The sequence below is a fragment of the Mya arenaria genome, chromosome 13 (genome assembly GCF_026914265.1).
Source record: "Mya arenaria isolate MELC-2E11 chromosome 13, ASM2691426v1".
Lineage (NCBI taxonomy): Eukaryota > Metazoa > Mollusca > Bivalvia > Myida > Myidae > Mya > Mya arenaria.
The window spans coordinates 8,824,105-8,849,428 of NC_069134.1; the positions used below are offsets into that span (position 1 = coordinate 8,824,105).

Sequence of the window (25,324 nt, forward strand, 5' to 3'; positions counted from 1 at the left end):
GTGTGTGTATACCACGTGATAAATTACGTCATATATGCTACGCTGGAAGGCAACATTTTGCTTAAAATAAAGACTTAAATCAAAGCTTTTCTTTTACTACACCATTTTGAATAAAACAAAGGGCAGTCTATGTCACTTAAAGAGCCCCACCTTCGTATTATTACCGGAGTTCGATAAGGTGATTAGTTTTATCAAACGCTTCGACAAACCTGTTTCCAAAATAATGATTCGACAGTGCTCCGTCAGATGGCCGTATTGTGAAAAGGTTTGTCAAAGTGTTTTACAGAACTAAACTCTGGTAAAAGATCGAAGATGGTACTCCGTGGGCGTAGACTGCGCTATATTTCATTTAAAATGGTGAAGAAATAGTGAAGTTATCTTTGTTTAAAGTCTTCATTTGAAGCAAAATATTGCTTTCGAGCATTTATGATGCAATTGATCACGTGGTATACACACACTGATTGTTGTGAACTTAAATCTTGCCATAAATAAAATAAAACACTCAAGATATTCAAATGAAACTTTGTAGACATGTTGCCAGATTGAATATGCACATGCAAGGCCCATAACTCTGACCTTAATAGTTATCTAGTTAAGCCCCTTTTGTCCACTGCAAAAACAACAGATGATTGATGGTATTCGCTCAGCAACGCTCTTGTTCAAATTGAATTAATACTATTTTTGTTAGCTCACTTAAATCATTGTGTACATGGTAGTACAAAAAGGTGGAATAGTTATTATTGCTAACTTACAAATTATTATATTTTCATCAACATCAATTAGACTAAGGTAAAAGCTAAGGATTTTCCAATACTTCACCTTCTGGAAACCTCCTTTGTTCAGATGTTTCTTTGTTTCCATGCTTGTAGGCATTGGTCCCTGAGAAGACAAAGAAAGCTTACAAGGAGCGTATCAAGGGGCTGGCGGACCCGACCATGGTGCTTGACATGTACTTCTGTGGCACACTCGAACACCCAGAAAGGATCAAAGACATATTGAGGCAGGGGTTCTCTGAAGGAGGTATGGGTCATGTAGTTATTCAATAGAACCACTGTGCACTGGAGAGAAAACGATGATTATGGGTTGTTGAAAATTGATCATTCAAGGCTGAGTTCACTGATGATAAATTCAAAATTTCGGAATGAATTTTCTCTATGAAGCAGTTTTCTCTAAAAATAGTCAAGCGCAACAGTATAATTATCAGTGTTAAACTAAAGCTTAAAGTGATCAATGAAAAATTACTTCTTCTTAACACAGCATTAGATTTTGCATTCATGTTTATTTATTGTAATTTTTTATGTGTACTTGTTAATATCAAAATGCAGCTTTTATTCTTTTAACCACTAAGTAATTTTTATAAATTTTTGATTGCATAATAGAAATTCATTGAAATGGCATGACTAATTATTTCCAATGATCGTTTATTGCAGTGATCAATAATGATTTGGGACGAAGTTTTTATATCTTCTTTGTGCTTTAAAAATTTTTTTGGTTCCTATGGAAATCTGGAAGTATAACATCCTTTATGGTCCTAGGGGCTTTAATGCTTGTGAAATCCAGCCGTTCAAAAAATGTAAGGGCATTAACTTGTGTTGTGGTTCACATTTGCAGTAGATTGAGTTTGTCTGCCGAAGGTATAAAATCACACACAAAATGACAAACATCTACAGTCATATTATGTTATTATTGCGACATGGTTCGTCAAGTTTAAAGTAAAATATATACATGTTGAAAGGTCACAGGTTATCCAATTTCATAAAATACTTATTCTGAATTACATTCTTAATTAAAGAATTACGAGATAGTAACTAAAAATGGTATGGGTGTAGTATATCTTTTATGCACTTGTCAAGATGAAAAATATTAAGGACTTATTTGCATAAAGCCATGACTTTGTTGTAGATAAGACAGGTTGATAACATGATAGCAATCTCAGACTGATGGATGAGTTGGTAATGGGATCTAGAGTTTTTTTGGTGGCCTAGGTGAAATTAAATAGCAATAGAAGTACATTGCCAAGTACATTGCCATCCATTTACATAATTTCCAAATATCAAGGCAAGTATACAAAACCTTGATTCTTGCAGTTTTTTTTTTCTGGATTAAATTTATATTGGGACATTGATACCATTTGAATACCTTAGACAAACTGGCAATTATCCATGTAGGGAGCGTTATACCTTAACTGGGGAAGGAATAGGCAAGTGTATACTTGGTGCCTAAATATCCGGTATATTTGAGGAAGAAGTCCTAGACAGTGTATGAATTATTTTTCCATTCATATCAACATTTTCGCCTAAGGCAATACATTGTATGATCTTTATATGTTTTTTCAGTTTTGAATTACATGATATTTTAATATCTTTGATACAATCTCTAGTGTTCATAAACCAGCGGGCTATACAGCCTTTTGAAAAGATGATGTCATTAGATTAACACTATCAAGGAATTGCTGTCAGAGAAATCATGATAGCTTTGAAAATATAATTCAATCATATTCGGTTGATATGAATGGAACAAAACTGAAATGGGGATAAATAGAATCATGATAAGCGTTAGCAGTTGACATAATATTTTGGTGCATGCCTTCTTTTCAACCAATCATAATTTGTTGATTGTGAAAAGAAATCTTGTACTGATGTTTATTCAAGAATCTGATGAAAGGATATTTTATTATTGTTCCTTATTGAAATTCATATTGATTTTAGTGACACAGGCGTTATGATTTAATATCTAGCTTTGAACTAAAAAGGCATAGCATTTTATTTATTTCATACCAATGAATTTGTCTGTGGTTAAGTGGTAAGAAGGTCAGTCTACAGAGCAGGAGATCAAAGGTTTGAGCATCACTAGGGCATTGTTCTGATATGGCTGGTTGCTGACCCATAAGCAAGTTAAATAATGGGTACAGATTGCCTTCCTGTAGGGTGTCCGGCCAAATTACACCAGGCCCATACCTTCTGGCTGAAAATCCAACCAATTCACACTAGGCCCATACCTTCTGGCTGAAAATCCAACCAATTCACACAAGGCCCATACCTTCTGGCTAAAAATCCAACCAAATCACACCAGACCCAAACCCTGAGGCTGAAAATCCAACCAAATCACACCAGCCCCATATCCTGTGGCTTAAAAATTAACAAAATCACACCAGGCCCATACCATGTGGCTGAAAATTCAACCAAATCACACCAGACCCATACCCTCTAGCTTAAAAACCAACCAAATCACACCAGACTCATTCCTTCTGGCTTAAAATACAACCAGATCACACCATGCCCATGCCCTCTGGCCTAAAATCCAACCAAATCACACCAGACTCATTCCTTCTGGCTTAAAATACAACCAGATCACACCAGGCACATACCCTCTGGCTTAAAAAACAACCAAAACACACCAGACCTATACCTTCTGGCTTTAAATCCAACCAGATCACACCAGCCCCATACCCTCTGGCTTAAAAAAAACAACCAAAACACAACAGACCCATACCTTCTGGCTTAAAATCAAATCAGATCACACCAGACTCATTCCTTCTGACTTAAAATCCAACCAGATCACACCAGCCCCATACCCTCTGGCTTAAAATCCAACCAGAGCACACCAGACTCATTCCTTCTGGCTTAAAATCCAAGTAGATCATACCAGACGCATACCGTCCGGCTTAAATACAACCAAAATCAAACCAGGTCCCAATCCAAAGGCTGAAAATCTAACCAAATCACATGAGACCCATACCCTCTGGCTTAAAATGCAACCCAAATCACACCAGGCCCCAACCCAGAGGCTGAAAATCTAACCAAATCACATGAGACCCATACCCTCTGGCTTAAAATCCAACCAAAATCACACCAGGCCCCAACCCAGAGGCTGAAAACCTAACCAAATCACATGAGACCCATACCCTCTGGCTTAAAATCCAACCAAAATCACACCAGGCCCCAACCCAAAGGCTTAAAATCCAACCAAATCACACCAAGACAAACCCTGAGGCTGAAAAATTCTACCAGCTGACGATCTACTTTTGAAGATTTACTAATGATTTTGAAAAAACTTCATTTACAATACAATATCTTATCATTAATTGGCACTTGATTTTTTTAAAGAACAAAATATAGAGACCAAACAGTTAATGAACAGTTTTGTCAAAACACTCTTTTAGTTTATACGATACAAATCATCATGAAAATTGGTTTCCTTAATTCTACACCCTCTCATGAATGTTTAGGAGTGAATGGTTTTCATTAGGTCAAATATGGTTTGTATTAAATAAAAAGAACACATCAATTTTATAACATGAGCCAGTAGGAGGTGCTGGAGGTCCTAGGTGTAGTTCTCAGTTAGTTTATAGGATAATATGATTGTTACACCAGTGACTTAATGGAGTACCAGAAATTCTTGAAATTATTGAGTTCTCTGTACTGGTAAAAAAAATTCCCTTCTAGTATCTGCTTTTCACACAGAGCAAGTTGAAGAACCAATGGGTCTATTTGAATAAAAAGTTAAGGTTGTCCATTTGGACCTGCTTGAATGTCTTTCTGTCGCCTCCACTATTAGTGTGAGTATACCACATGATAAATTACGTCATAAATTTCTTTTTCTCAACCATTTTTAATGAAACAAAGAGCAGTCTATGTGGCTTAAAGAGCACCGCCTTCTTACCAAAGTTTGATAAGGTGAGAAGTTTCCTCAATCATTTCAACAAACCTGATTCCAAAATAATTTTGCGACAGTGCTTCATCAGGCCGCAGTTTTGTGCAAAGATTTGTCAAAGTGTTTTAAGAAACTAAACTCTCAATCAAACTCTGGGAAAGGCCGAATGTGGGGCTATGTTAGCGGCATAGTCTGCGCCATGTTTCATTTAATATGGTGAATAAATAGTAGGGGTTATCTTTGTTTAATATCTTCATTTAAAGCCATATATTGCCTTATGACGTAGCATTTATGACCCAATTCATCACATGGTATACGCACACTGACTTTGCTGTCCAGTAGTCAAATACCACAAGATTCAAAATAGTGCAGAGCAATTATGTGCAGTTACTAAAAAAATGTGAATAAGACTCTATTAACTTACAAATAGAAATGAGAAGCATACTGTCTTAATTCTTACAATTGCTTTTGTTTTGCGTACATGCCTTGTCCATTTCCTTGCATGTGAATATTTGAATAGGTTCAGCTGAGGGAATTTAAAAAAAAAATCCTGTAGAATCTGTTCCTGTAATCAGATATTTTGCATTGACAGAGTAATTGTCACGTTCCTTAAGTGATGGGGTATCAACAAATTGCACAGACAAGTTCTGTAAGCAGATCTCTTAAAACTTACCGTTTGAAATAAGCTCTTGGCATTCAAAAAGTAATACACAATTCTGCTTAAATATGAGAATATTGAATAACATATAATAAGATAAAACAACCAAGGCACTGACTTGAAAAGAAAAAGTATTTTGTTTGCTAAAATGCTGGTGGAAACCTGGATAGTAAATAAGCTTTAAGCATTTTAAAAGTAAAACACAATATTAAATTCTGTAAAATAAGAAAAGCCAAGGCACTGACTTGAATAAAAAAAGATGTATTTTGTTGCTTATAATGCTGGTTGAAGTTTTTTATGACAAGGAGTCAACATTATGATATCAACTATAAAGTGATTAATGTTCCCAGCATTATTATGATGTCATAGATAAGATGTTTCCAGTTTATCTTAGTTTCTATTTAATTTTTTGCATTGACTTACAGTGATTTTGACCTATATTTTATAAGTGACTTTTGGGACCAGGCACTTGAGAAAGCAAGAAATCTTTTTTTAGGCTGCACATAAGGGTAGCATTAATGGTAAAATGAAATGAATTATTGGAAGTTTTTTTCAATGACACTTAAATACAGTAAAACTGCGATCGTTCGAACAAGCGTTGTTTAAGAACCGGCAGTCCCTCGAGGTCAGAGCTTGGTCCCTAACATTTTTCGTTTCATTTTCATATAAAATATACTGACGCTGCATCGAAACCTAAATTAGTCGAGGAGTCAAGCAATATTGCCGGTCCCAAATACACAAATCATGCACAAAACCTTATGGCTCCCTCGAGGTCATAGGTTCACACTTTATCCCGAACGAGTGTTCCAAAATTAACAAACAATTGCTAGGTTTTTTCGCAAGTTGTAAAAATTGTAATGAGAGTTTAAAGGAAATTTGATAGGGTGTGAAAACCTGTTTATCACTGTTTACGCATGACCGATGATAGTTATGAACGATCGCAGTTTTACTGTGGCTCTATTCAAGAGACATTGCTCAGTTTCGTCTATCATTCCAGTTAAATTACTACATGTGTTAAAGGGACTAGACACCAGATGGTCCAAAAATTGGCAAATAAAGTATTTCCTCAAAACGAGCCTAGAATTGACAATGCGAGCTAGTAGGAGGCCGATAATACTTAATTTCACATGATTTAAAGAATACACGCAAGAATCATGTTGCTGTCTCATCTCAGTTTCTCCGTTTTAAAATAGCATATTGTAATAACCCTGTCATTATGCAGGTTACTCACCTGGACATGTATTTGCCATCTTTCTGTGGAACTTATATACAATACTCAGATATATTTAAAAACTATGATATGTTTTGTAAATTTGCACTTACCTTAGGTCATGCCTGTTTAAATTCCATCCAATCATATAATTCCTGTTGCTATGTACATACAAGGGGGGGTTCTCCACCCACCTTACATATACGTGTTGAATGTATTTGAACTGATAAGTATAACTGTTTAATCATCTTCGTAATAAGATAAACATTATTTATTAATAGTTGTCATATAATAATCATTTATATTTTGAGCCACTTCATTAGTGCTTAATTTTATGTCTTGAAGTTGTATTTCAATATTGTAAACAAACTGTCATGGCTGCCGGACTGGTGGGCACTGTGAGTACCGCCCTACCGGTCCTTCTGTTCTGTCAGAGCGGTCCTCCGGTCCTTCGTTGATTGGTTGGACGTTTGACCAGTCTGGCCGCCATTGGTCAGTTTTGATCATGTGGGCATCTCCCGTTTTCTATATAAACAGCGTTCCTTTCAAGATCAGGAGCTTGATCTTTGACGTCGGATAGCTCGTTTTGGGTAAGGTTACCCTCGTATGTTTGAGCTGGGTTTTTGATGTCGCATAGCTCGTTTGGGTTAGAAAACACCCGTAAATCTGATCTATTAGTCTAGTACTTTGACATTACTTTAATATTTATAACAAGTTGTTTTAACAAAAGATAATTAATAGTTGCCAAATATAAAAAACTAGAGAGCCCATGCAACTTAAACTGATATCTATTGACTACACATGTGTTTGATATTCATGATTCAAAGTTAAAGAATACACTATAAACCGTTAAACGTTCAACTTGGTGTTCGTTGTATTTCAACATCTTCCCTTACAAGTAAGGAAGTTTTGCCTCGACTGTTTAGGTCGTTACAATATAATAGTTTTTTTAGCTCTACTGGCCAAAGGCCAGAAGAGCTTATGCGATGGTAATGAGTACGTTGTATGTTCGTCCGTGCGTCTGTAAACAATTGCTTGTGAACACGATACAGTCCTAAGTTTTGATTGTATCTCGATGAAACTTGTACAGTATCTAGATATCCATTAGAGCTCGGTTCCTTTCGAAAACCAGCCAGATCCGCCCATGCATGCCTAGATTATGGCCCTTGATAGTATAAAAAAAAAGCTATTGTGTAAACAATTGGTTGTGAACACGATACAGTCTTCAGTTTTGATTGTATCTCGATGAAACTTGTACAGTATCTAGATATCCATTAGAGCTCGGTTCCTTTCGAAAACCAGCCAGATCCGACCATGCATGCCTAGATTATGGCCCTTGATAGTATATAAAAATGCTATTGTGTAAACACTAGCTTGTGAACACGATACAGTCTTCAGTTTTGATTGTATCTCGATGAAACTTGTACAGTATCTAGATATCCATTAGAGCTCGGTTCCTTTCGAAAACCAGCCAGATTTGCCCATGCATGCCTGGATTATGGGTCTTGAAAGTATATAAAATGCTATTTTAAGCTAAGTCTATTTTTAGCCTAGACTGCATGAGCGAAGTCTATTTTTAGCCAAGTGTACATGTAAATTCGCAATTGCTTGTGAAGGTTTGTTCAAATTATGCCCCTGGGATCATTACTGCCTTCCCCCCCCCCCCCCCCCCCCCCCGGGATATTGGTTGTTCAAATTATGTTCAAAACTGGCACTGCCTTGGGTGTCACAATTTTCCCTGAGACTTATTTAAGAAATATTTTCAAAATCTTCTTGTTTCAGACCACAAGGCCCATACCTTTGATATTTGTTGTGGAGCATCATATGATGCAATTGAAAACATTTGAAATAATGCCCCTTGGGCAAAAGCTGGCCCCACCCCTTTTGACTTGCTTATTAATTTTTAAAGCTACAGTAATGAAATTTTGACCATGTGAACGGTTTTGCAAACAAGCATTAATGTTGTTCTCGGATGTCCTTGACTTTGACCTTTGACCGACTTTTTATTTTTTAGGCTACAGAAATGAAATTTTGACGATGAGTACAGTTTTAAAAGCAAATATTTCTTACCCTCAGAATACCTTTACTTGGCAAATATTAAAATAGTTCATGCAACTAATCTGCTTACAACACTTCCTGTCCTCAGATGTTGAACGTGCAGCGTTTTCAGCTAACCCAAACACTAGAAGTGAACTATATATTTGTTGCCTATTACTCAAACCTACATGCTCTGGATTGAAAATGACCACAAGAGCCATGCCAGTAGAGCATAGGCCCTTTTGGGCCTCTTGTTGTTGGTGAGTATACTGATGCTAATACTTACTGTTAATGAATTAATGTTAAAAACCCTATATGATATAAGTTGTTGATTGACCATTTTGGTAAGATCGATGGTTTCAAAATTATTAAATCGGAATTCTTCCAGCGATACAATTGGTACAATAAAGCACAATCACTTATGTATTATGGTGTTCTAAAATGAAGCTACATCACATTGCCAGCACAGCATAGGCCCTTACTAACAGTTTAAGAAAAATGCATAAAATATCAATTTTTGAACTTATATATATAAATCTGTGGTCAGCAGTCTTTTATCTTTGGTTTGCAGATATTTACGTACGCATAAATTTGCTCTTTCCAAGACAAAAATAAAAAAGTTGTCAAAACGTTCAATCTGTGAGAGTGCAGCTTTAAAATACAGGTCTAGTTCTACTTTGGTTACAATCCATATATGTAAAATGGAGTTTAGTTTGCCATTACCGATCCAGGCAGCATCTGGGGGCATTTGCCACTGGGGTATGACAGTTCTAGTTCACTTCATTTGTTTCTTGAATGAAAATGTTTGAATGAATAATAAGCCTAAATATTGTTTCAGATTTTACATGTGGGGAGTTTGGAAAGGGCCTGTACTTCTCCAAGTTTCCGTCCAAAGCTGCTCAGTTTTCAAAGGTAAGCAAGTTCATCCACGGGGGCAGGGGTGTCTCTGGTTCTGAGTAAGGCCCTGTACTTTTGGGAAATTGCTTGAGAAGAATTGTTTGAACTCTCAAGCTAAATTCAAAATTTTGGAAAATTGCATGATTTTTATGAAAATATCATAAAGGAACAGGATTAAGACCCATTAGCTACATTTTTTATGTAGTAAAAATTATAACATTTGAAACTTTTGAAAAAATACTTTGAGGGAAACAAAACTATCACAAGTTAATGTCAGGACCAGGATTCTCCTTTTGGGTCTGTAGTCAGTGACCTTATCAACTATGCCACTTGCTATTTTCCTTGCTACTGTTTTCAAATGAACAAAGCATCTCAAGTCCTTGATACATTGATGCATTGAATGTTGCCCGAATCTGTCAATTAAATTTCTAATTAAGTGAAATATTTATAGCCTGTTGATGGACTTCCAACTTCAAAGAAAACCAACTGTAGTCATCAGCGATTTGGCATATACTTGACATATTTCACACCTTCTAATGAGGCAAGCTCATAACACCGCAATGCGTCACACAGGGACAATTTGTAATGGTTTGAAATCGTATTCAATTGTAGCTTTAAAAAAGACAGCACAGTAACAAACAAATATTTTTGAAGTGCTGAAATCTTACTGCTCGAAACCGCTTTTGGGGCAGTACAAATAACCTGTCTCTTTGTTGCAAACGACATTATGAACATGCTTTCATTGATCAATTGCAAACCATAGTAAACAAATAGTCTATACTGCGGTGACAGTGCATGCTATCAGCTACTGGGGTAAAAAGGAGTGTTCAATTCTACCTTTAATTTATGCTCACAAAGACAGCACAGTAACAAACAAATATTTTTTAGGTGCTAAAATCTTACTGCTCAAGACCACTTTTCGAGAAGTACAAATCAACAGTCTCTTTGTTGCAAAGCGACATTGTGAACATGCTCTTATTGACTGACTAATGAGTATCTTTTGCTAATTTCAATTGCAAACCATAGTTAAATAATCTTAACTGCAGCGACATTTCTTCCTATCAGCTAGTGGAGTAAAAAGGAGTGTTCAAGACCGTGATTACAAAGAAATAATATTGCCAATTACTGAATAAACAGTAATATTACCCTTACTCAAATACCTATTATATAATGTCTCTCTAAAATAGCATTATGATAAGGATTTACAAATACGCAATTAAAGGTGCGAAGTACAATGTTCTTCCTTGTTACATTTCATTCTCATTGCTCAAGGACCACATGTTTTTGGCAAAAGGGCTTATCACCCTTCTTATTTCATATATGAATAGGTCCTTTTTGCAGTCATTAAGCATGTGACTATCAATTATCATGTTATTATTTTGTTTTCTTGTTTGCCTCATTTAACATAACTCACAACTAAGCCATTTCAAATGAGTCAGTAATTGATATCTTACTTAATTGGTAAATGCTGTATTTTATGCAGGTATGAAATTTTATACTTCACAATGACTTGCATGGTTTTTAGCTCGACTATTCGAAGAATAAGGAGAGCTATACTTCTCACCCAAGCGTCAGCGTCGGCGTCACCCCTTGGTTAAGGTTTTGCGTGCAAGCACACATAGGTTAATATCTCAGCAACTACTTGAGGTATTGCATTGATACTTTATACAATGGTACTCAACCATCCAACCTACTTAATTAACCAAGTTTGATAACTCTACTTTGCATTTAATGCAAATAATAGGCCTTTATTATTTGACTTAGAAATTCTGGTTAAGGTTTTGCGTGCAAGCACACATAGGTTAATATCTCAGCAACTACTTGAGGTATTGCATTGAGACTTTATACAATGGTACTCAACCATCCAACCTACTTAATTAACCAAGTTTGATAACTCTACTTTGCATTTAATGCCAATAATAGGCCTTTATTATTTGACTTAGAAATTCTGGTTAAGGTTTTGCGTGCAAGCACACATAGGTTAATATCTCAGCAACTACTTGAGGTATTGCATTGAGACTTTATACAATGGTACTCAACCATCCAACCTACTTAATTAACCAAGTTTGATAACTCTACTTTGCATTTAATGCCAATAATAGGCCTTTATTATTTGACTTAGAAATTCTGGTTAAGGTTTTGCGTGCAATCACACATAGGTTAATATCTCAGCAACTGCTTGAGGTATTGCATTGAGACTTGATACAATACTACTCAACCATCCAACCTACTTAATTAACAAAGTTTGATAACTCTACTTTGCATTTAATGCAAATAATAGGCCTTTATTATTTGACTTAGAAATTCTGGTTAAGGTTTTGCGTGCAAGCACACATAGGTTAATATCTCAGCAACTACTTGAGGTATTGCATTGAGACTTGATACAATGGTACTCAACCATCCAACCTACTCAATTAACCAAGTTAGATAACTCTAGTTTGCATTTAATGCAAATAATAGGCCTTTGTTATTTGACTTAGAAATTCTGGTTAAGGTTTTGCGTGCAAGCACACGTAGGTTAATATCTCAGCAACTGCTTGAGGTATTGCATTGAGACTTGATACAATGGTACTCAACCATCCAACCTACTTAATTTACCAAGTTAGATAACTCTAATTTGCATTTAATGCAAATAATAGGCCTTTATTATTTGACTTAGAAATTCTGGTTAAGGTTTTGCATGCAAGCACACATAGGTTAATATCTCAGCAACTGCTTGAGGTATTGCATTGAGACTTGATACAATACTACTCAACCATCCAACCTGCTTAATTTACCAAGTTAGATAACTCTAGCTTGCATTTAATGCAAATAATAGGCCTGTATTATTTGACTTAGAAATTCTGGTTAAGGTTTTGCGTGCAAGCACACATAGGTTAATATCTCAGCAACTACTGGATGAATTGCATTGAGACTTGATACAATGGTACTCAACCATCCAATCTACTTAAATAAGCAAGTAAGATAACTCTAGTTTGCATTTAATTCAAATAATGGCCCCTTTTTATTCAACATAGAAATTCTGGTTAAAGTTTTGCATGTAACCACTTTTCAGTCAATGCTTCAGCAAAATTACATCATGTGTTGCATTGGAACTTTACACACAGGCTCCCAACCATTTAATCTTCTTATTAAATCAAGAAAGATAACTCTATCTTTCATATTATATAATTTTTGCCCCTTTATTATGCGACTTAGAAATTCTGGTTAAGGTCTTGCATGTTAGCACACATAGGATAATATCTCAGCAACTGCTTGATGTATTGCATTGAGACTTTATACAATGGTATTCAACCACCCAACCTAATTGAATAATCAAGTTAGATAACTGTGTTTTGCAAATAATGGCCCTTTATTATTACACTTAAAAATTCTGGTTAAAATTTTGCATGTAACCACATTTATGTTAATATCTCCACACATCATGTATTGCATTGAAATCTAATCTAACAGTGATCCATGCATGTTTCGCCAAAACTTTTCAATCCTTACACTGAAAAGCGGCGGAATAGTCGAGCGCGCTGTCTCTGTGACAGCTCTTGTTATTGAAATTCTTTGCTTTGTCATAAAAAAGTTTCCTTTTGCAGGATGGTAATTTATTTATTTTTTATCGTCTTCTGTAAATCAGGATGGAACTTAGGCATATTAAGATCAGTTTCATTATCCCCTGTCAAATTAAAAGTTTCGGGAGGGGTATACTGTTTTGAAGTTGTCCATCGATCCGTCTGTTCTTCTGGCCCCACATAAAATGGTACCATATTTTGTAGTGATTGGTCAAATAATGTTCTATTGTCTGAACGGAAGGTTTCAGGAAGGGGATAATGTTTTGGCTCTGTTTATTGCCTTTTGCCTTCTACCCTTCCGTCTGCTCGTCCGCCACATTTTTTTCTGTTGGGAACCATACCTTGGTAGGGATTGGTCAGATAATATTTAAACTTCGTCAGCTTGTTCCCTTTGATGAGGTTTTCCTGCACTCTTCTTTTGCCATTCTGTGATAAGGCAAAGCCAATGATGTAAACCTTCTGTGTTTTTTTTTCCAGCTTGGTTCATTGCTTCGTGTGGAGGTGGGTATCGGTAAAGTGGAGACAGTTGTCAAGCAGGATCGCACACGGAAAGCACCTTCCGCTGGACATGACAGTATCATTGTAAGTAATAGAACATGTAAGATTTATTCTTTATGATTAAGAGGGGAGGAGTGAGCGTAGAGAGTGAGCCCTTGTTATTCATTAAGATAAAACCTTAAATGTTCTAAATGTCTTAGATTATAAACTGTTTTCAACAGGCAGGGAACCAATTAGGACATCATGTTTTTAATTTTAACAACAAATCTCAATTAAGCATGGTACTTACTGAGGGTTGATAGGCAATTTTTCTGACTGGAAATGCAGGTTAAAATTTAAGTACAGGCAAGAAAAATAGAAAAATAGAAAAATTTTGATCAAAAATATACTTCAAAATCTGATGACTGATTAAGGTCTTCTGAGCACAAAGCAAAGATTGTCAGCCTTAGGAGTAGGAGTTACTAGACTGTTTATGTCTTTGCACAATGTCTATGAATGTCTATGAATTTTTGAAATATCACTTTTAATAAGTATGTTCATCTGTATATTCGTCACTAACCCTGTCAAAATTGTGTTATTGTTATAGGTACGTCATCATAACATGTAACAAAATCGTTTGAAGAACAAAGGAACATTAAGTTGCCTTAAAGAAATGAAGATATTTCATGTTCATGCTTTTACTTAAGCAACAAGTGATTTAAGAACCTGTCAAAATGATTCATGCTTTTTGAATTGTACACATAAAAAAAGTTTTTTCCCCCACTTACTTCAGTAAAGGAATACTGTAATTGTCCTATTAATCGTACATGCCCTAGTAGACGCTCCAATGGTATTTATTGTGGGTCTTTTTTCTGATTTTTCGTCAACTCTAAAAATGCAATTTATTTCGATGAAAAGCATTCCATTGGCCGCCACTTTATCACTCCTGCATTTACGGAAAAAACATACTCTATTGTATACTATGACAGGTGCGATAAAATTGATGAAAGATTTGTTTTGATATATTGAAGCCATGTGTTCAGTGGACCATTTAAGTGGTTTACACAGGAGGGTGTGTATACAGCTACGATGCAGAGGATACTGATTTTTTTCCATGTTTTTTACTCAAATTTAGCATTTTTTTAAAAGTTTCTGGATGGGGAAAAATGATATTTTTTAGAGTGCAAGGCAAATAATGCATTACAGTTAAAAGGACACTCACAGGGTGCGTTTGAAAGGACATTTATGGTATTCTATATTGTTGAAACTTATTTGCTTACCCTCATAAATATGCTTATATTTAAAGTTAATTTAAACAAAATAATTATTGGTCCGTAAGGATGGGTTGTTTCACAGAAGTTGATGATTTTTTTCAAGGTACATTTTGTTCACATAGTAGAACATAAAATATGTGAAAAATGTTTATGATTTATTTTGTAAATGAACATTCCATCATATTTCAGACTCCGGGAAGGCTTTCTCACATGCTTGGTCAGGGAGATGCGTCCATGAACCAGGAATATGTTGTGTTTGATGTCAATCAAGTCCTCCCACAGTGCTTGCTCTATTATGAGACCAGCTAGAGTGATTAAGAGGCTTTAGTTTCACATTGGCATTGAACTACAGCAAAAAAGCATGGTGGTTTTAGCAATTGATTGATTGGGCTGTAGCGGAGTATTTACAGTCTCATATCCCACATGAATTATGTGATTGTGTTACATTGTAAAGAAATTCTAGTGGTCTGTGTTCAGTTTCTTTTCACCATCCTCAAAGTTATTCAGCAAGGTTAATAGTCCTTTGTCACATCTATAACAGCTTGGGAAAAATATTTGACTGTCATATTTATAGCAGGTTTACAATTCATGCTCAAAGATTTTCGTTAAAAACTGAAACATATTGATTCAATATGTTTTGATTTATTAGCTATAAAGTACTTACATTTTATTTATGAATGATGTTCAGACCGTCATGTTTTGTACTGAAAGCTGAATGTTATTTTTTTATTATTGAAATGATGTTGTTTTTTGTATTATTTAAATATCTAAATATAAGTGTGATTTACTATTTTAACATCTATTATCTTGAATACAACTTGGTCTTTTGAAGTGTGATATTGAATACATACAGGTATTATTTTCTAGTCGAAATCAAAATTTATTTGAGTTAAGTGTCATGTAACTCCTGTTCAATGATTTTGAGAATACATGTATCCAGGTATTTAAATATTGTATTTTATATACATGTATATAAGATTTTTAAATCACAATGTTTGCTAATTGACTACACTGTCTAAAACAAATTAAGGTTGAAAGTGCACTAATTCCCTTCATAATTCAAAAGTAATAATAAGTGCCTATGCAAGTGTTTGTTGTTCGGAGGTATGTACTATGCTTGACTGGTGGCCAGAAATGACCTATGCTTTATTGTGTATAGTAGTAAAGGTCAGTGGTGGTTCTATAGTAATCCGTCCTTGATAGATCTGTTATTATATTCAATATGTTATTATGCAAACTTCTGATAAAATGGAGATATATTACCTTGATAGATCTGTTATTATATTCAATATGTTATTATGCAAACTTCTGATAAAATGGAGATGTATTACCTTGATAGATCTGTTATTATATTCAATATGTTATTATGCAAACTTCTGATAAAATGGAGATATATTACCTTGATAGATCTGTTATTATATTCAATATATTAGTATGCAAACTTCTGTTCAAATGGAGATGTATTGCCTTGTAGTAGTGAGATGCATAATATTGACAGAGATTAAGAGTTATATATTATTTTATTTAAAAAGGAAGCTGTTGCCATGATATATGTTCCAAAAAGAATACAGCCAATCTTGAGCAAAATGATGACTATTCCAGCAAGTACATGATAGGTGTGCTGCAGTGTTACTGTGATTCTCACTGGAAATGTAATCTCTTCATATCTATAATAGAAATTGATGTAAACACTGTATATATTACTGGTCTGTGATAGAAAACGGCATTAACATTCCTTTCTCTATATGCTCAGCTGTGACAAATGGTTTTAAAAGTTAACTATTCTAATCAGATTGTTATGTAATTTTAGTAATCTGATAGAAATGTAATAGAATAAACTTTTACGAATCATTTTACCTAGAGTTGTAACTTGTATGATTGATGTTACTCAGTTTCTCCTTTGGGATTGTAGTCAATTCAAGGACATCTTAGAAGGCTTGTAAATAATTAAATCACTTGTAACCGTACACTGATTTTAATTTTAAACTCTTAAATCTTAGATTATAACCTACATTAACAGCTACTGAAATTGCCTATTGTACCATTGTAATTGTTAAAATGACCCTCTTATTCAAAATCGATGAGTACCATGCTTAATTGTTAAGATTTGTAGTTTTACAATGTAACAGACAGGACATCATAATTTGGTTCCCTGCCTGTTGAAAAATGTTATTATCTAAGACATTTAGAATATGTTTGCCAATATCTTTATGACTAACAAGATTTTGCTCTCTTTGCTGTCTTCACCGTACTTACTCATTCAGATTTAACCTATGTATTTTAACTATTACTTATATTAAAATGTTACCCATTGTTAAAGAAAGACCAGTTATTTTAACAAATATAATAATTTTGAAGGAAAAAAAAAGTTATTCCAAAAGAGAAATTCAAAGCACCTCATTTCTAATAGAGTAAATATTTTTGTATAAATATATAGTATTTGCACACGATATTTGAAGCAGAGAGTGCAAGGTACTGTGTACCGGGTATATCATTTTCCGGTGTTTAAATGTGGGGTAATTTTATCAGGTTTTAATAGACAGAGGTGTTTGTATCACTTCGTTACTCTGTAATTGTGCCATGATGTTTAAACAACCATATCTCATCAGATTCATTGAAAATACGTATAATTATGTATATTTAATTCCATTGTCACATGACAATTCTTTTGCGAGAAAACTATGAAGAAATTAAGTAAATACGAAATTTAAAAAAAATGTTGACATCATTTACAACAACACAAACAACAACAACATTAACATTGACTTTTGGATATAATAAATTGTATATGAGATTTTTAATTTTAATTACTATGACAACTAAATAAGATAAACAACATTCAAAACACTGTAATTACTGTATAATTTAAGTAAACATGTTCTATGCAGTATAATTATATGAATATGTAATAATATGTAAATTTTTATAGGACCACAAAAGTGCTTTTAAGATGTGATATTAAATTTTGCAGCATTCTAAGGTAAAATGTATTATTTTATTTATAAAAAGCTGCTGTTCAGCTCAGAGTGTTGTGCATGCGTTTGTTTGAGGATTATAAGAACCAATCTATAAACAATCATATTTATCACACAATTTCAGGAGTTTGATTTTGATTTCTATCTAAGATGTGTTCAGAATACGGGAAGTAACGAGAATAACCCTAACTGCATGATCATAATTGTAGGATTTACTGTGTACAAACCACCGACCCGCCATCTCACTTATTTTCAGTTGTATGAAAAATTATTATACCTTAATTTAAATATTTTCAAAACATGCGGTGGTTACATCCATATGTCGCAACTCCTACAAATGTGGCAATATGTTAATATGAAGCTTGTTTTGATATATAATATTGTTAAAAAGGTTTATACACTCTCATATGTGATATCAGTTTTTAATTTTGTTGTGTGCAGTTTTATATTTATGTCAATAAACAGGATTATAAAATGCATGTTGTTCTGTCTTCTATAAACACTTCTTGCACATTTAAACAACATCAACAATAACAACAACAACAATGATGACCTTCATGTGTATTGCATTGGGTATTACAAGGTCGTAACAGCAAATAAGTTAGACAACACATAGGTAAGCAATGTGTGTTATAATCATTTGTGTACAAAAATGGCAGACACGAAGTTTAATGAATATAGTAATTATGAATTTTTAGGAGTGAGTATGGGATTTTGTTTACTTTGATCATTGCTTTATTTCAATTCCTTTTCAACATTAACACAGCCACGACAAACCAAATATTATTCTTACTGGCCTTCAATAAACCAGCCTCATGAGCCGAAATTGAATATGAATGAAATAGTTCGTAGACTACTAGTGATTCATACAAGTAATAAAAGATTTTATGTTAATAACCTGCGTTAGGTGAGCGATACATAGTTTTCATAATGGCGGTTCTGTGTATGTGTGGCGTCCATGCATCAGCCTGGTAGTGCATCCATTCGGACTGAACTTTGTCCAGACTGTAGTGTATCTTGAGCATATATTATTAGATTAAAAAAATGCCATGAAGGTTCTCAATGGTGTCGTGCACAAGACCCAGGTCTGTACCTTAAAGGTCAAGTGTTAAGTTGATCCTTGTCCGAGCTATATCTTGACCATGCTTTTAGGATTTCAAAGCACTTGCCATGAAGGTTCACACTGATGAGGTGGCATGTCGCGCACAAGTTCCAGGTCTGTACCTCAAAGGTCAAGGTCACGCTTAGAGATCAAAAGTTGAAATGATCCTGGTATGAGATGTATCTTGACTGTGTATGATACGGTGTTTAAAATACTTGCTATTAAGGTTCACCATTGTGAGGTGGCCCGTCGCACACACAACCCAGGTCTGCTCCTTAAAGGTCAAAGTCATCCTTAGAGGTAAAAGTTAAAATGATTTTTGTCTCGGCTGAATCTTGACAATGCATTATAGGATTTCAAGGCCACCCGTTAGACTAATCAATTGTTCAAGATATCTAATACATACTTTTTCAACTTCCTCACAGTGACAATACCACTAGCGGTTCGGGGTGGGGTGGGGGGGGGCTTTAATCGTCCAAGTTCACTTTTTATTTTAATATAGGAGAAAAAAGTAATAAAACGCGCTCACAATGCACCATTTTGAACTAGATATTGTTTGAATTATCTTGGGTGAGTGACAGCACTTTATACTAAATAAATTTCGGTTATGAGGGAGAGGCGCAACTCAAAGGGGTACGCACCTAAGTTACGCCCGCTCCTGGATCCACCTCTGAAAACGCTCCTTTGTGACAAGTTTACTATCGAATGCTTAACATGGTTTTGTTAATAACTTAAAAACTGTTCAAGATATTAAGTTCATATTAATTTACTTCCGCACTGGAGGACAACACACAGAAAGTGCACAATTACGAAAACACATTCATACTAAATGTTGAATTTATTGTTCATGATTGCACGCACATACATTAAATACTCATGTCGTTCAACAGTATTACACGTGCACATAAAACCATTAAAATGTTTTACATATACATGTCACGGTGAAACATAGCGGCGACATGAACATACGTGAAAAATTATGGTAAAGGAGTCTCCAAAATGTTACAATTATAGGCTTTACAAAACTGGTTGAAAAGGGTCAATGGTTTGGTATTGAAGGAAATTACCGAAAATGTACTTCATGTAACCAAAATGACATTGGCGATGTATTCCACTATGTTGTGCAATGTACCTGAATTTATAATGCAATGAGACAGTATTTACCAGCTTTACATAACACCAATACCAAGATTTTTATTATTTCGACTGGTAGGTACAGTTTTTAATCATGTTCAGATGATGACTGATATTAATTTTGCAGATAAACACGTATCCCTTTAGCAGCAGTGAATAAGTAAATATGACGTTAATTTTAATGATCGATATGAGTTCGTGTTTCAGATTTTTAGAAGCTTTAAAACTATATGTGCACATTCCTTGGACACAAATTTTGTCGTTGGCTATAACAAAACGTTAATACTTTTGAATATGGATGTGCCTCACAAATGTCAACACGATGTTGTTTTTATTTCCCGAACTGTGTGCTTATTTTTTATACAGGCTCAAGTCAATTTCACTCAACTTGTAGTATAATAATGGAACTATGCCAGAAAGCTAATTTCAATTTACGACTAATATCTTCATTGACATGCCTCATCAGAAGGCGGTTGACACAATGAACTGGTTTTCAAGTCCAGCTATCTTTTTTTAACTAAATGTCGATATTCATTGTACAGTTATGGTATATATATATGTGTCACATCTATCAATACTACAAAAAGATGAGTGAAGTCTCTTGGGTTGATAAAACTATTCGGGCATATTATATATCGGTGAAATAATACATTTAATTATTAAGTCTATCAATTGAAATGTTAAAAGTCAAAAGAGAAAACACGAACACGTCACGAAAATCGAGCTTATTTGCCTTGCCGTGACGTTGTATATGTATTTTGCCTTGTCGTGCTGTTGTCTGTACATTTCGCATTATGTGTTCGTCTACACAGTCTATTTTGTCAAGTTCAGTTTTGTGATTTTCTTGTAAAAAGTTTTGCCTGAAAGGCAAAGTACGTTTTTTGTCTTAATTATAACTTTGCATTATTCCATAACATTGATATTTGATAATATTACACCCGAATGTCCACTTTAGACACTGCCACCGGATTTTCAAACTCGATCATTTTTATTTAAAAATTAAAAAAAAAATTGATCCTTTAATTCCAAATTTAAATTTACAATATCAAAGTTGTGAAAAAATAGTTAAAGCTTTTTTTAATTTTATTTTAACTAAAAAGATTGAGTTTGAACGTCCGGTGCCAGTGACTTTAGGCTTCCATAGTGGGTTTATACACGACCTATCAAAAAGTGTAACATAGTTATAAACCATAAACCATTAACCATGTTAGCTTCAGGTACTGGAAGACATAATTATCTAACAGACAAACGCCTTATATCAGATTTTCTAAGAAGAATGCTATTGCTATACTTGGCTACGTACTAGATAATTATTTTGTTAGATATTCACATTTGAGAACAGTTCCATTTACATCACAAAGTCATGATGGATATCAGTGGGCAAAATCCATGCTCGGTAGTTGTTACCATTTAAAATGGTGACAAGACAATACTAGCACATGAGTCTTTTATAAATACGTTTATTACAAATATACAGATTCCAAACGATTTATTGGGTGTACGGAACGCTTTAATTTACTGGGAATCCCGATGAAGCAACATTGTATGAACTAAAACGTTCAGAGGCTATGTGTAATATCACAAGCATAAACATTTATTTAATCGTTCATGTATCATTTAACTACCATACTGGACAAAACGCTCACAAACAAAATCATGAGCGCAAGTCAAACATCTGAAAAATATCTTAATGTGCATTGTTTAGTAGGCCTACTAGTCCAGTTCATATGTACCTTTTTGGCTCTAAAACAACAACAGAACTGCTACAAGTGTTTGAGGACATAACCGGACATGGTGGCAGTAGCACGTGAAATTGTTTTGTTCCGTTAATAAAATCGAACTCAGAAATCTTGTTGCCACCGTCTCTGTCTACGGCCGTAAAGATTTGGTCGACCATTCCTTCTACTATCGTCTACAAAGTCATGGTTGAAGCTGTTTTGGTGGATGTTCCCTTTGTTGCTGACACTCCGCGTAGCTATCTTGAAGATCCCCTGGAAAGACATTAATTTTAGGTCGTCTGTTCTTTGAATCAATTAAGCCCAGTTATTGTCACAGCCTTGGTGTCGTCTTAAAAGGCTGTGTCAAAGTGCAAATTATAGAAAGCATTCAAGATATTTCAAGGGCAGTAATGTCAGGTGCGTCCATGCTTCCCGGTTCATTGTTTTGAGTGGAAAACGTCCTCGATTCGGTGAGTATTACCACTGTTTTCTATATGTTTCAACGATAATTTTTAGAAACGAACTTGTGCACCGAATGAAGAGCAATTGCTCGTTTACGAAGACGCTTGTTTTAGATCAAAATAATGTCTGTATTAAAATATCTCGTGAAAACAATGCACGTTCTTACTAGGCTTCCCGACTCACTCAATGCATTTTTTGCTTCAAAACAACTATTTAATACCGTTCTCTTGCGTACAAACCCCATCCGATGCTTTGTTCTGGGCAATAACAGTATTGCTATTGTTTTCCGAATGCAGACAGCCAATTTTGGAGTTAAATCGCCTCATTTACGAAAATGCTTGCTGGTTCATTCTGTACATTTTTAGAACCTAGGTTCATCCCAAATCTGGAAGATCTATGGCACATTAAAATAACTAATAAAAGGCGTCGATTTTTTAAAAATTCATGTATATGTAGTATGTACTATACAACGTCTAAGAAGGGTAATTTTGTACAGGTAGTGTATGTATACCACGTGATATATTACGTCATATATGCTACGTCGGAAGGCAACATTTTGCTTAAAATGAAGACGTCAAAGATAACTTTTCAATCAAGACCACCAAGAAACCCACTTGTACACCATCAAGACCACCAAGAAACCCACATGTACACCATCAAGGCCACCAAGAAACCCACATGTACACCATCAAGGCCACCAAGAAACCCACATGTACACCATCAAGGCCACCAAGAAACCCACATGTACACCATCAAGGCCACCAAGAAACCCACATGTACACCATCAAGACCACCAAGAAACCCACTTGTACACCATCAAGACCACCAAGAAACCCACATGTACACCATCAAGGCCACCAAGAAACCCACATGTACACCATCAGGCCACCAAGAAACCCACATGTACATTATCAAGACCACCAAGAAACCCACATGTACACCATCAAGGCCACCAAGAAACCCACATGTACACCGTCAAGGCCACCAAGAAACCCACATGTACACCATCAAGACCACCAAGAAACCCACATGTACACCATCAAGGCCATCAAGAAACCCACATGTACACCATCAAGGCCACCAAGAAACCCACATGTACACCATCAAGACCACCAAGAAACCCACTTGTACACCATCAAGACCACCAAGAAACCCACATGTACACCATCAAGACCACCAAGAAACCCACTTGTACACCATCAAGACCACCAAGAAACCCACATGTACACCATCAAGACCACCAAGAAACCCACATGTACACCATCAGGCTAAACTATTGTTGGAAAGTCTTATGCGTTAGTATCATATCATATATATGTATCAAATATCAATATTATCTCAAATAGGATTTCATTTCCCGCCGGAAAAAGAGACTATTCGAAAAAGTTGTACCAAAACGAAAATAATGTACTTTAATAGTATTCGAGCAATTGATGCCAAAAATCATATTCGATGTTAAAATTAGAGTAACTGTGATTCCAATATCCCCTCATACCTCCCTTACCTTAAACATGATGGCCACTTCCTCTCTCGAAATCTTGCCAGTGCCATCTGTGTCGTACATAAGGAACGCCCAACGAAACGTCCGGTCCGCGCTCTCAGTGCCAGTGCCATACACGCACACACCCACAATGAACTCTGGAATAGTAGTTAAAAATAGAGCATTAATTTCGTTGTAAAGGAGCTCGGAAACAATTGTTATCTTATAGATTTTTTATAAGAATATCAAGAATGATAACATTGTGTGTGCCTGCAATCGTGAGATCCATGAGTCTTTGCAATCGAGTAATAATAAATAAGAATATAATGGACAAGAAAAGCAAGATGTGGTGACCTTTAAAGTCAACGTAGCCGTCGTTGTTCGGGTCGAATATGCGGAAGGTGTCGTCGACGAAATCCCGGGGGTTGTTGGCAAAAACACTGTAGAACAGTTCCTGGAAGTCGTCATGGGTAAGGCGATCCATTATCATATCCTGCAAATATTTAGATAGATCAATTCTTTGTCCTCGCACACCACACGCACGCGCTAAAAGTAATGAAATTCTAGAAATTATGAAGTAACTCTATTACATTAACTTCTAAATTAAGGGTATATCGAAGCCATGTTTGAAGCAATTGGAAAGGCCGTGGTGAATGAAGTAAGTATGTTATTTTCGTTCAAAATGATTAAGCATCACTACCAGAATATACTTCACAAAATTGTTTACATACTATTCCTATGGTATTGACTCATGCCACGTTGTAAGAGGGCTACACAATTTAGAGTATATAGGTATATTTTGAAAAAGCCTTGATTAACCACTCCTCGTGAGCACATTTTATTTTTCAATTAATTATCTGAAATGATCACACTTGTCATTAAAAATGGAAAATGCATTTTTAAGGACTTACCTTGGATCTTAATAAATCGCAGTACCATTTTTGAATCTCTTCCTTTTCGAAAGCCATGTCCACGATCGTATATAACTCAAACAGAGTCGTTGGGGCCTCGTCAGCCCAGCACGAGACCTCCCCGTACCCATACTTCCGGTACCTGTGTTGTCGTTTTCACTGCTGATAAGCGCGTCCCTACTCAGGATCACTTATATCGAACAGACCTTCTCGGTATCATCTAGATCGTTCAGTGATGGCTTATATATTTGTTATAAAGATGTCACTTCCTTTTTCAATTATTCCACTGCTAGATATCAATGATTTCCACGAAAATGTAAAACGTCTTAAGCGTGTGTGTTAGTCGAATCTCAATAACATTCAGGTAACAAAAATATACGACCGAAAGTGAATTAATTGTTTACTATATGTATCATAGAGTACACGAACACATTTTTTATAATTCTCAGACCAAGAGATCACCCAAGGGACCGAATCGCCCCAGTCAGATAGCTCGACTGGCCACAACTGCAGTCCAAATACCAGGTAACTGTAATCTATGGTGACATATAACTGCTGTAATATAACCTGTTAACGTTCGCGAACTGTTTCCTGTTAACCACTTAATTTTCGTAATTATCTAGCTATCTAGTTAATATTCGCGAAACCTTTTCGGTAAGATAAATAGCATTAGACTAAAAACTGGTTTGAAAGTGCACAGAACTGTAACTTATTCAGTGGAATTCGCTAACCATAATTAGTTAACCTGTTAGTGTTGTATAGCTCAAAAAGGT

At 35.2% G+C, this 25,324-nt stretch overlaps 2 protein-coding genes across 3 annotated transcripts in view; one reads left to right on the forward strand and one right to left on the reverse strand.

The window, feature by feature from the left end:
* Window positions 1-18,221, forward strand: part of LOC128214809 (uncharacterized) — a 41,598-nt gene extending 23,377 nt beyond the window's left edge. For both annotated transcript variants that reach the window (XM_052921472.1, XM_052921473.1), the window contains 4 exons: window positions 870-1,020; window positions 9,397-9,470; window positions 13,496-13,600; window positions 14,959-18,221. In XM_052921472.1, coding sequence (XP_052777432.1) covers window positions 870-1,020; window positions 9,397-9,470; window positions 13,496-13,600; window positions 14,959-15,078 — 450 coding nt within the window. In that variant the 3' untranslated portion in view covers window positions 15,079-18,221. The remainder of the gene's footprint in view (window positions 1-869; window positions 1,021-9,396; window positions 9,471-13,495; window positions 13,601-14,958) is intronic.
* Window positions 18,222-21,444: 3,223 nt separating this feature from the next.
* On the reverse strand, window positions 21,445-25,068 carry LOC128213584 (hippocalcin-like protein 1). The gene is made up of 4 exons (XM_052919456.1): window positions 24,552-25,068; window positions 23,995-24,133; window positions 23,665-23,798; window positions 21,445-21,971 (listed from the first exon to the last, which is right to left on the reverse strand). The coding sequence occupies exons 1-4, from the start codon at window positions 24,606-24,608 to the stop codon at window positions 21,822-21,824; spliced, it is 480 nt and encodes a 159-aa protein (XP_052775416.1). The 5' UTR covers window positions 24,609-25,068; the 3' UTR covers window positions 21,445-21,821.
* Between the last annotated feature and the right edge of the window lie 256 nt (window positions 25,069-25,324).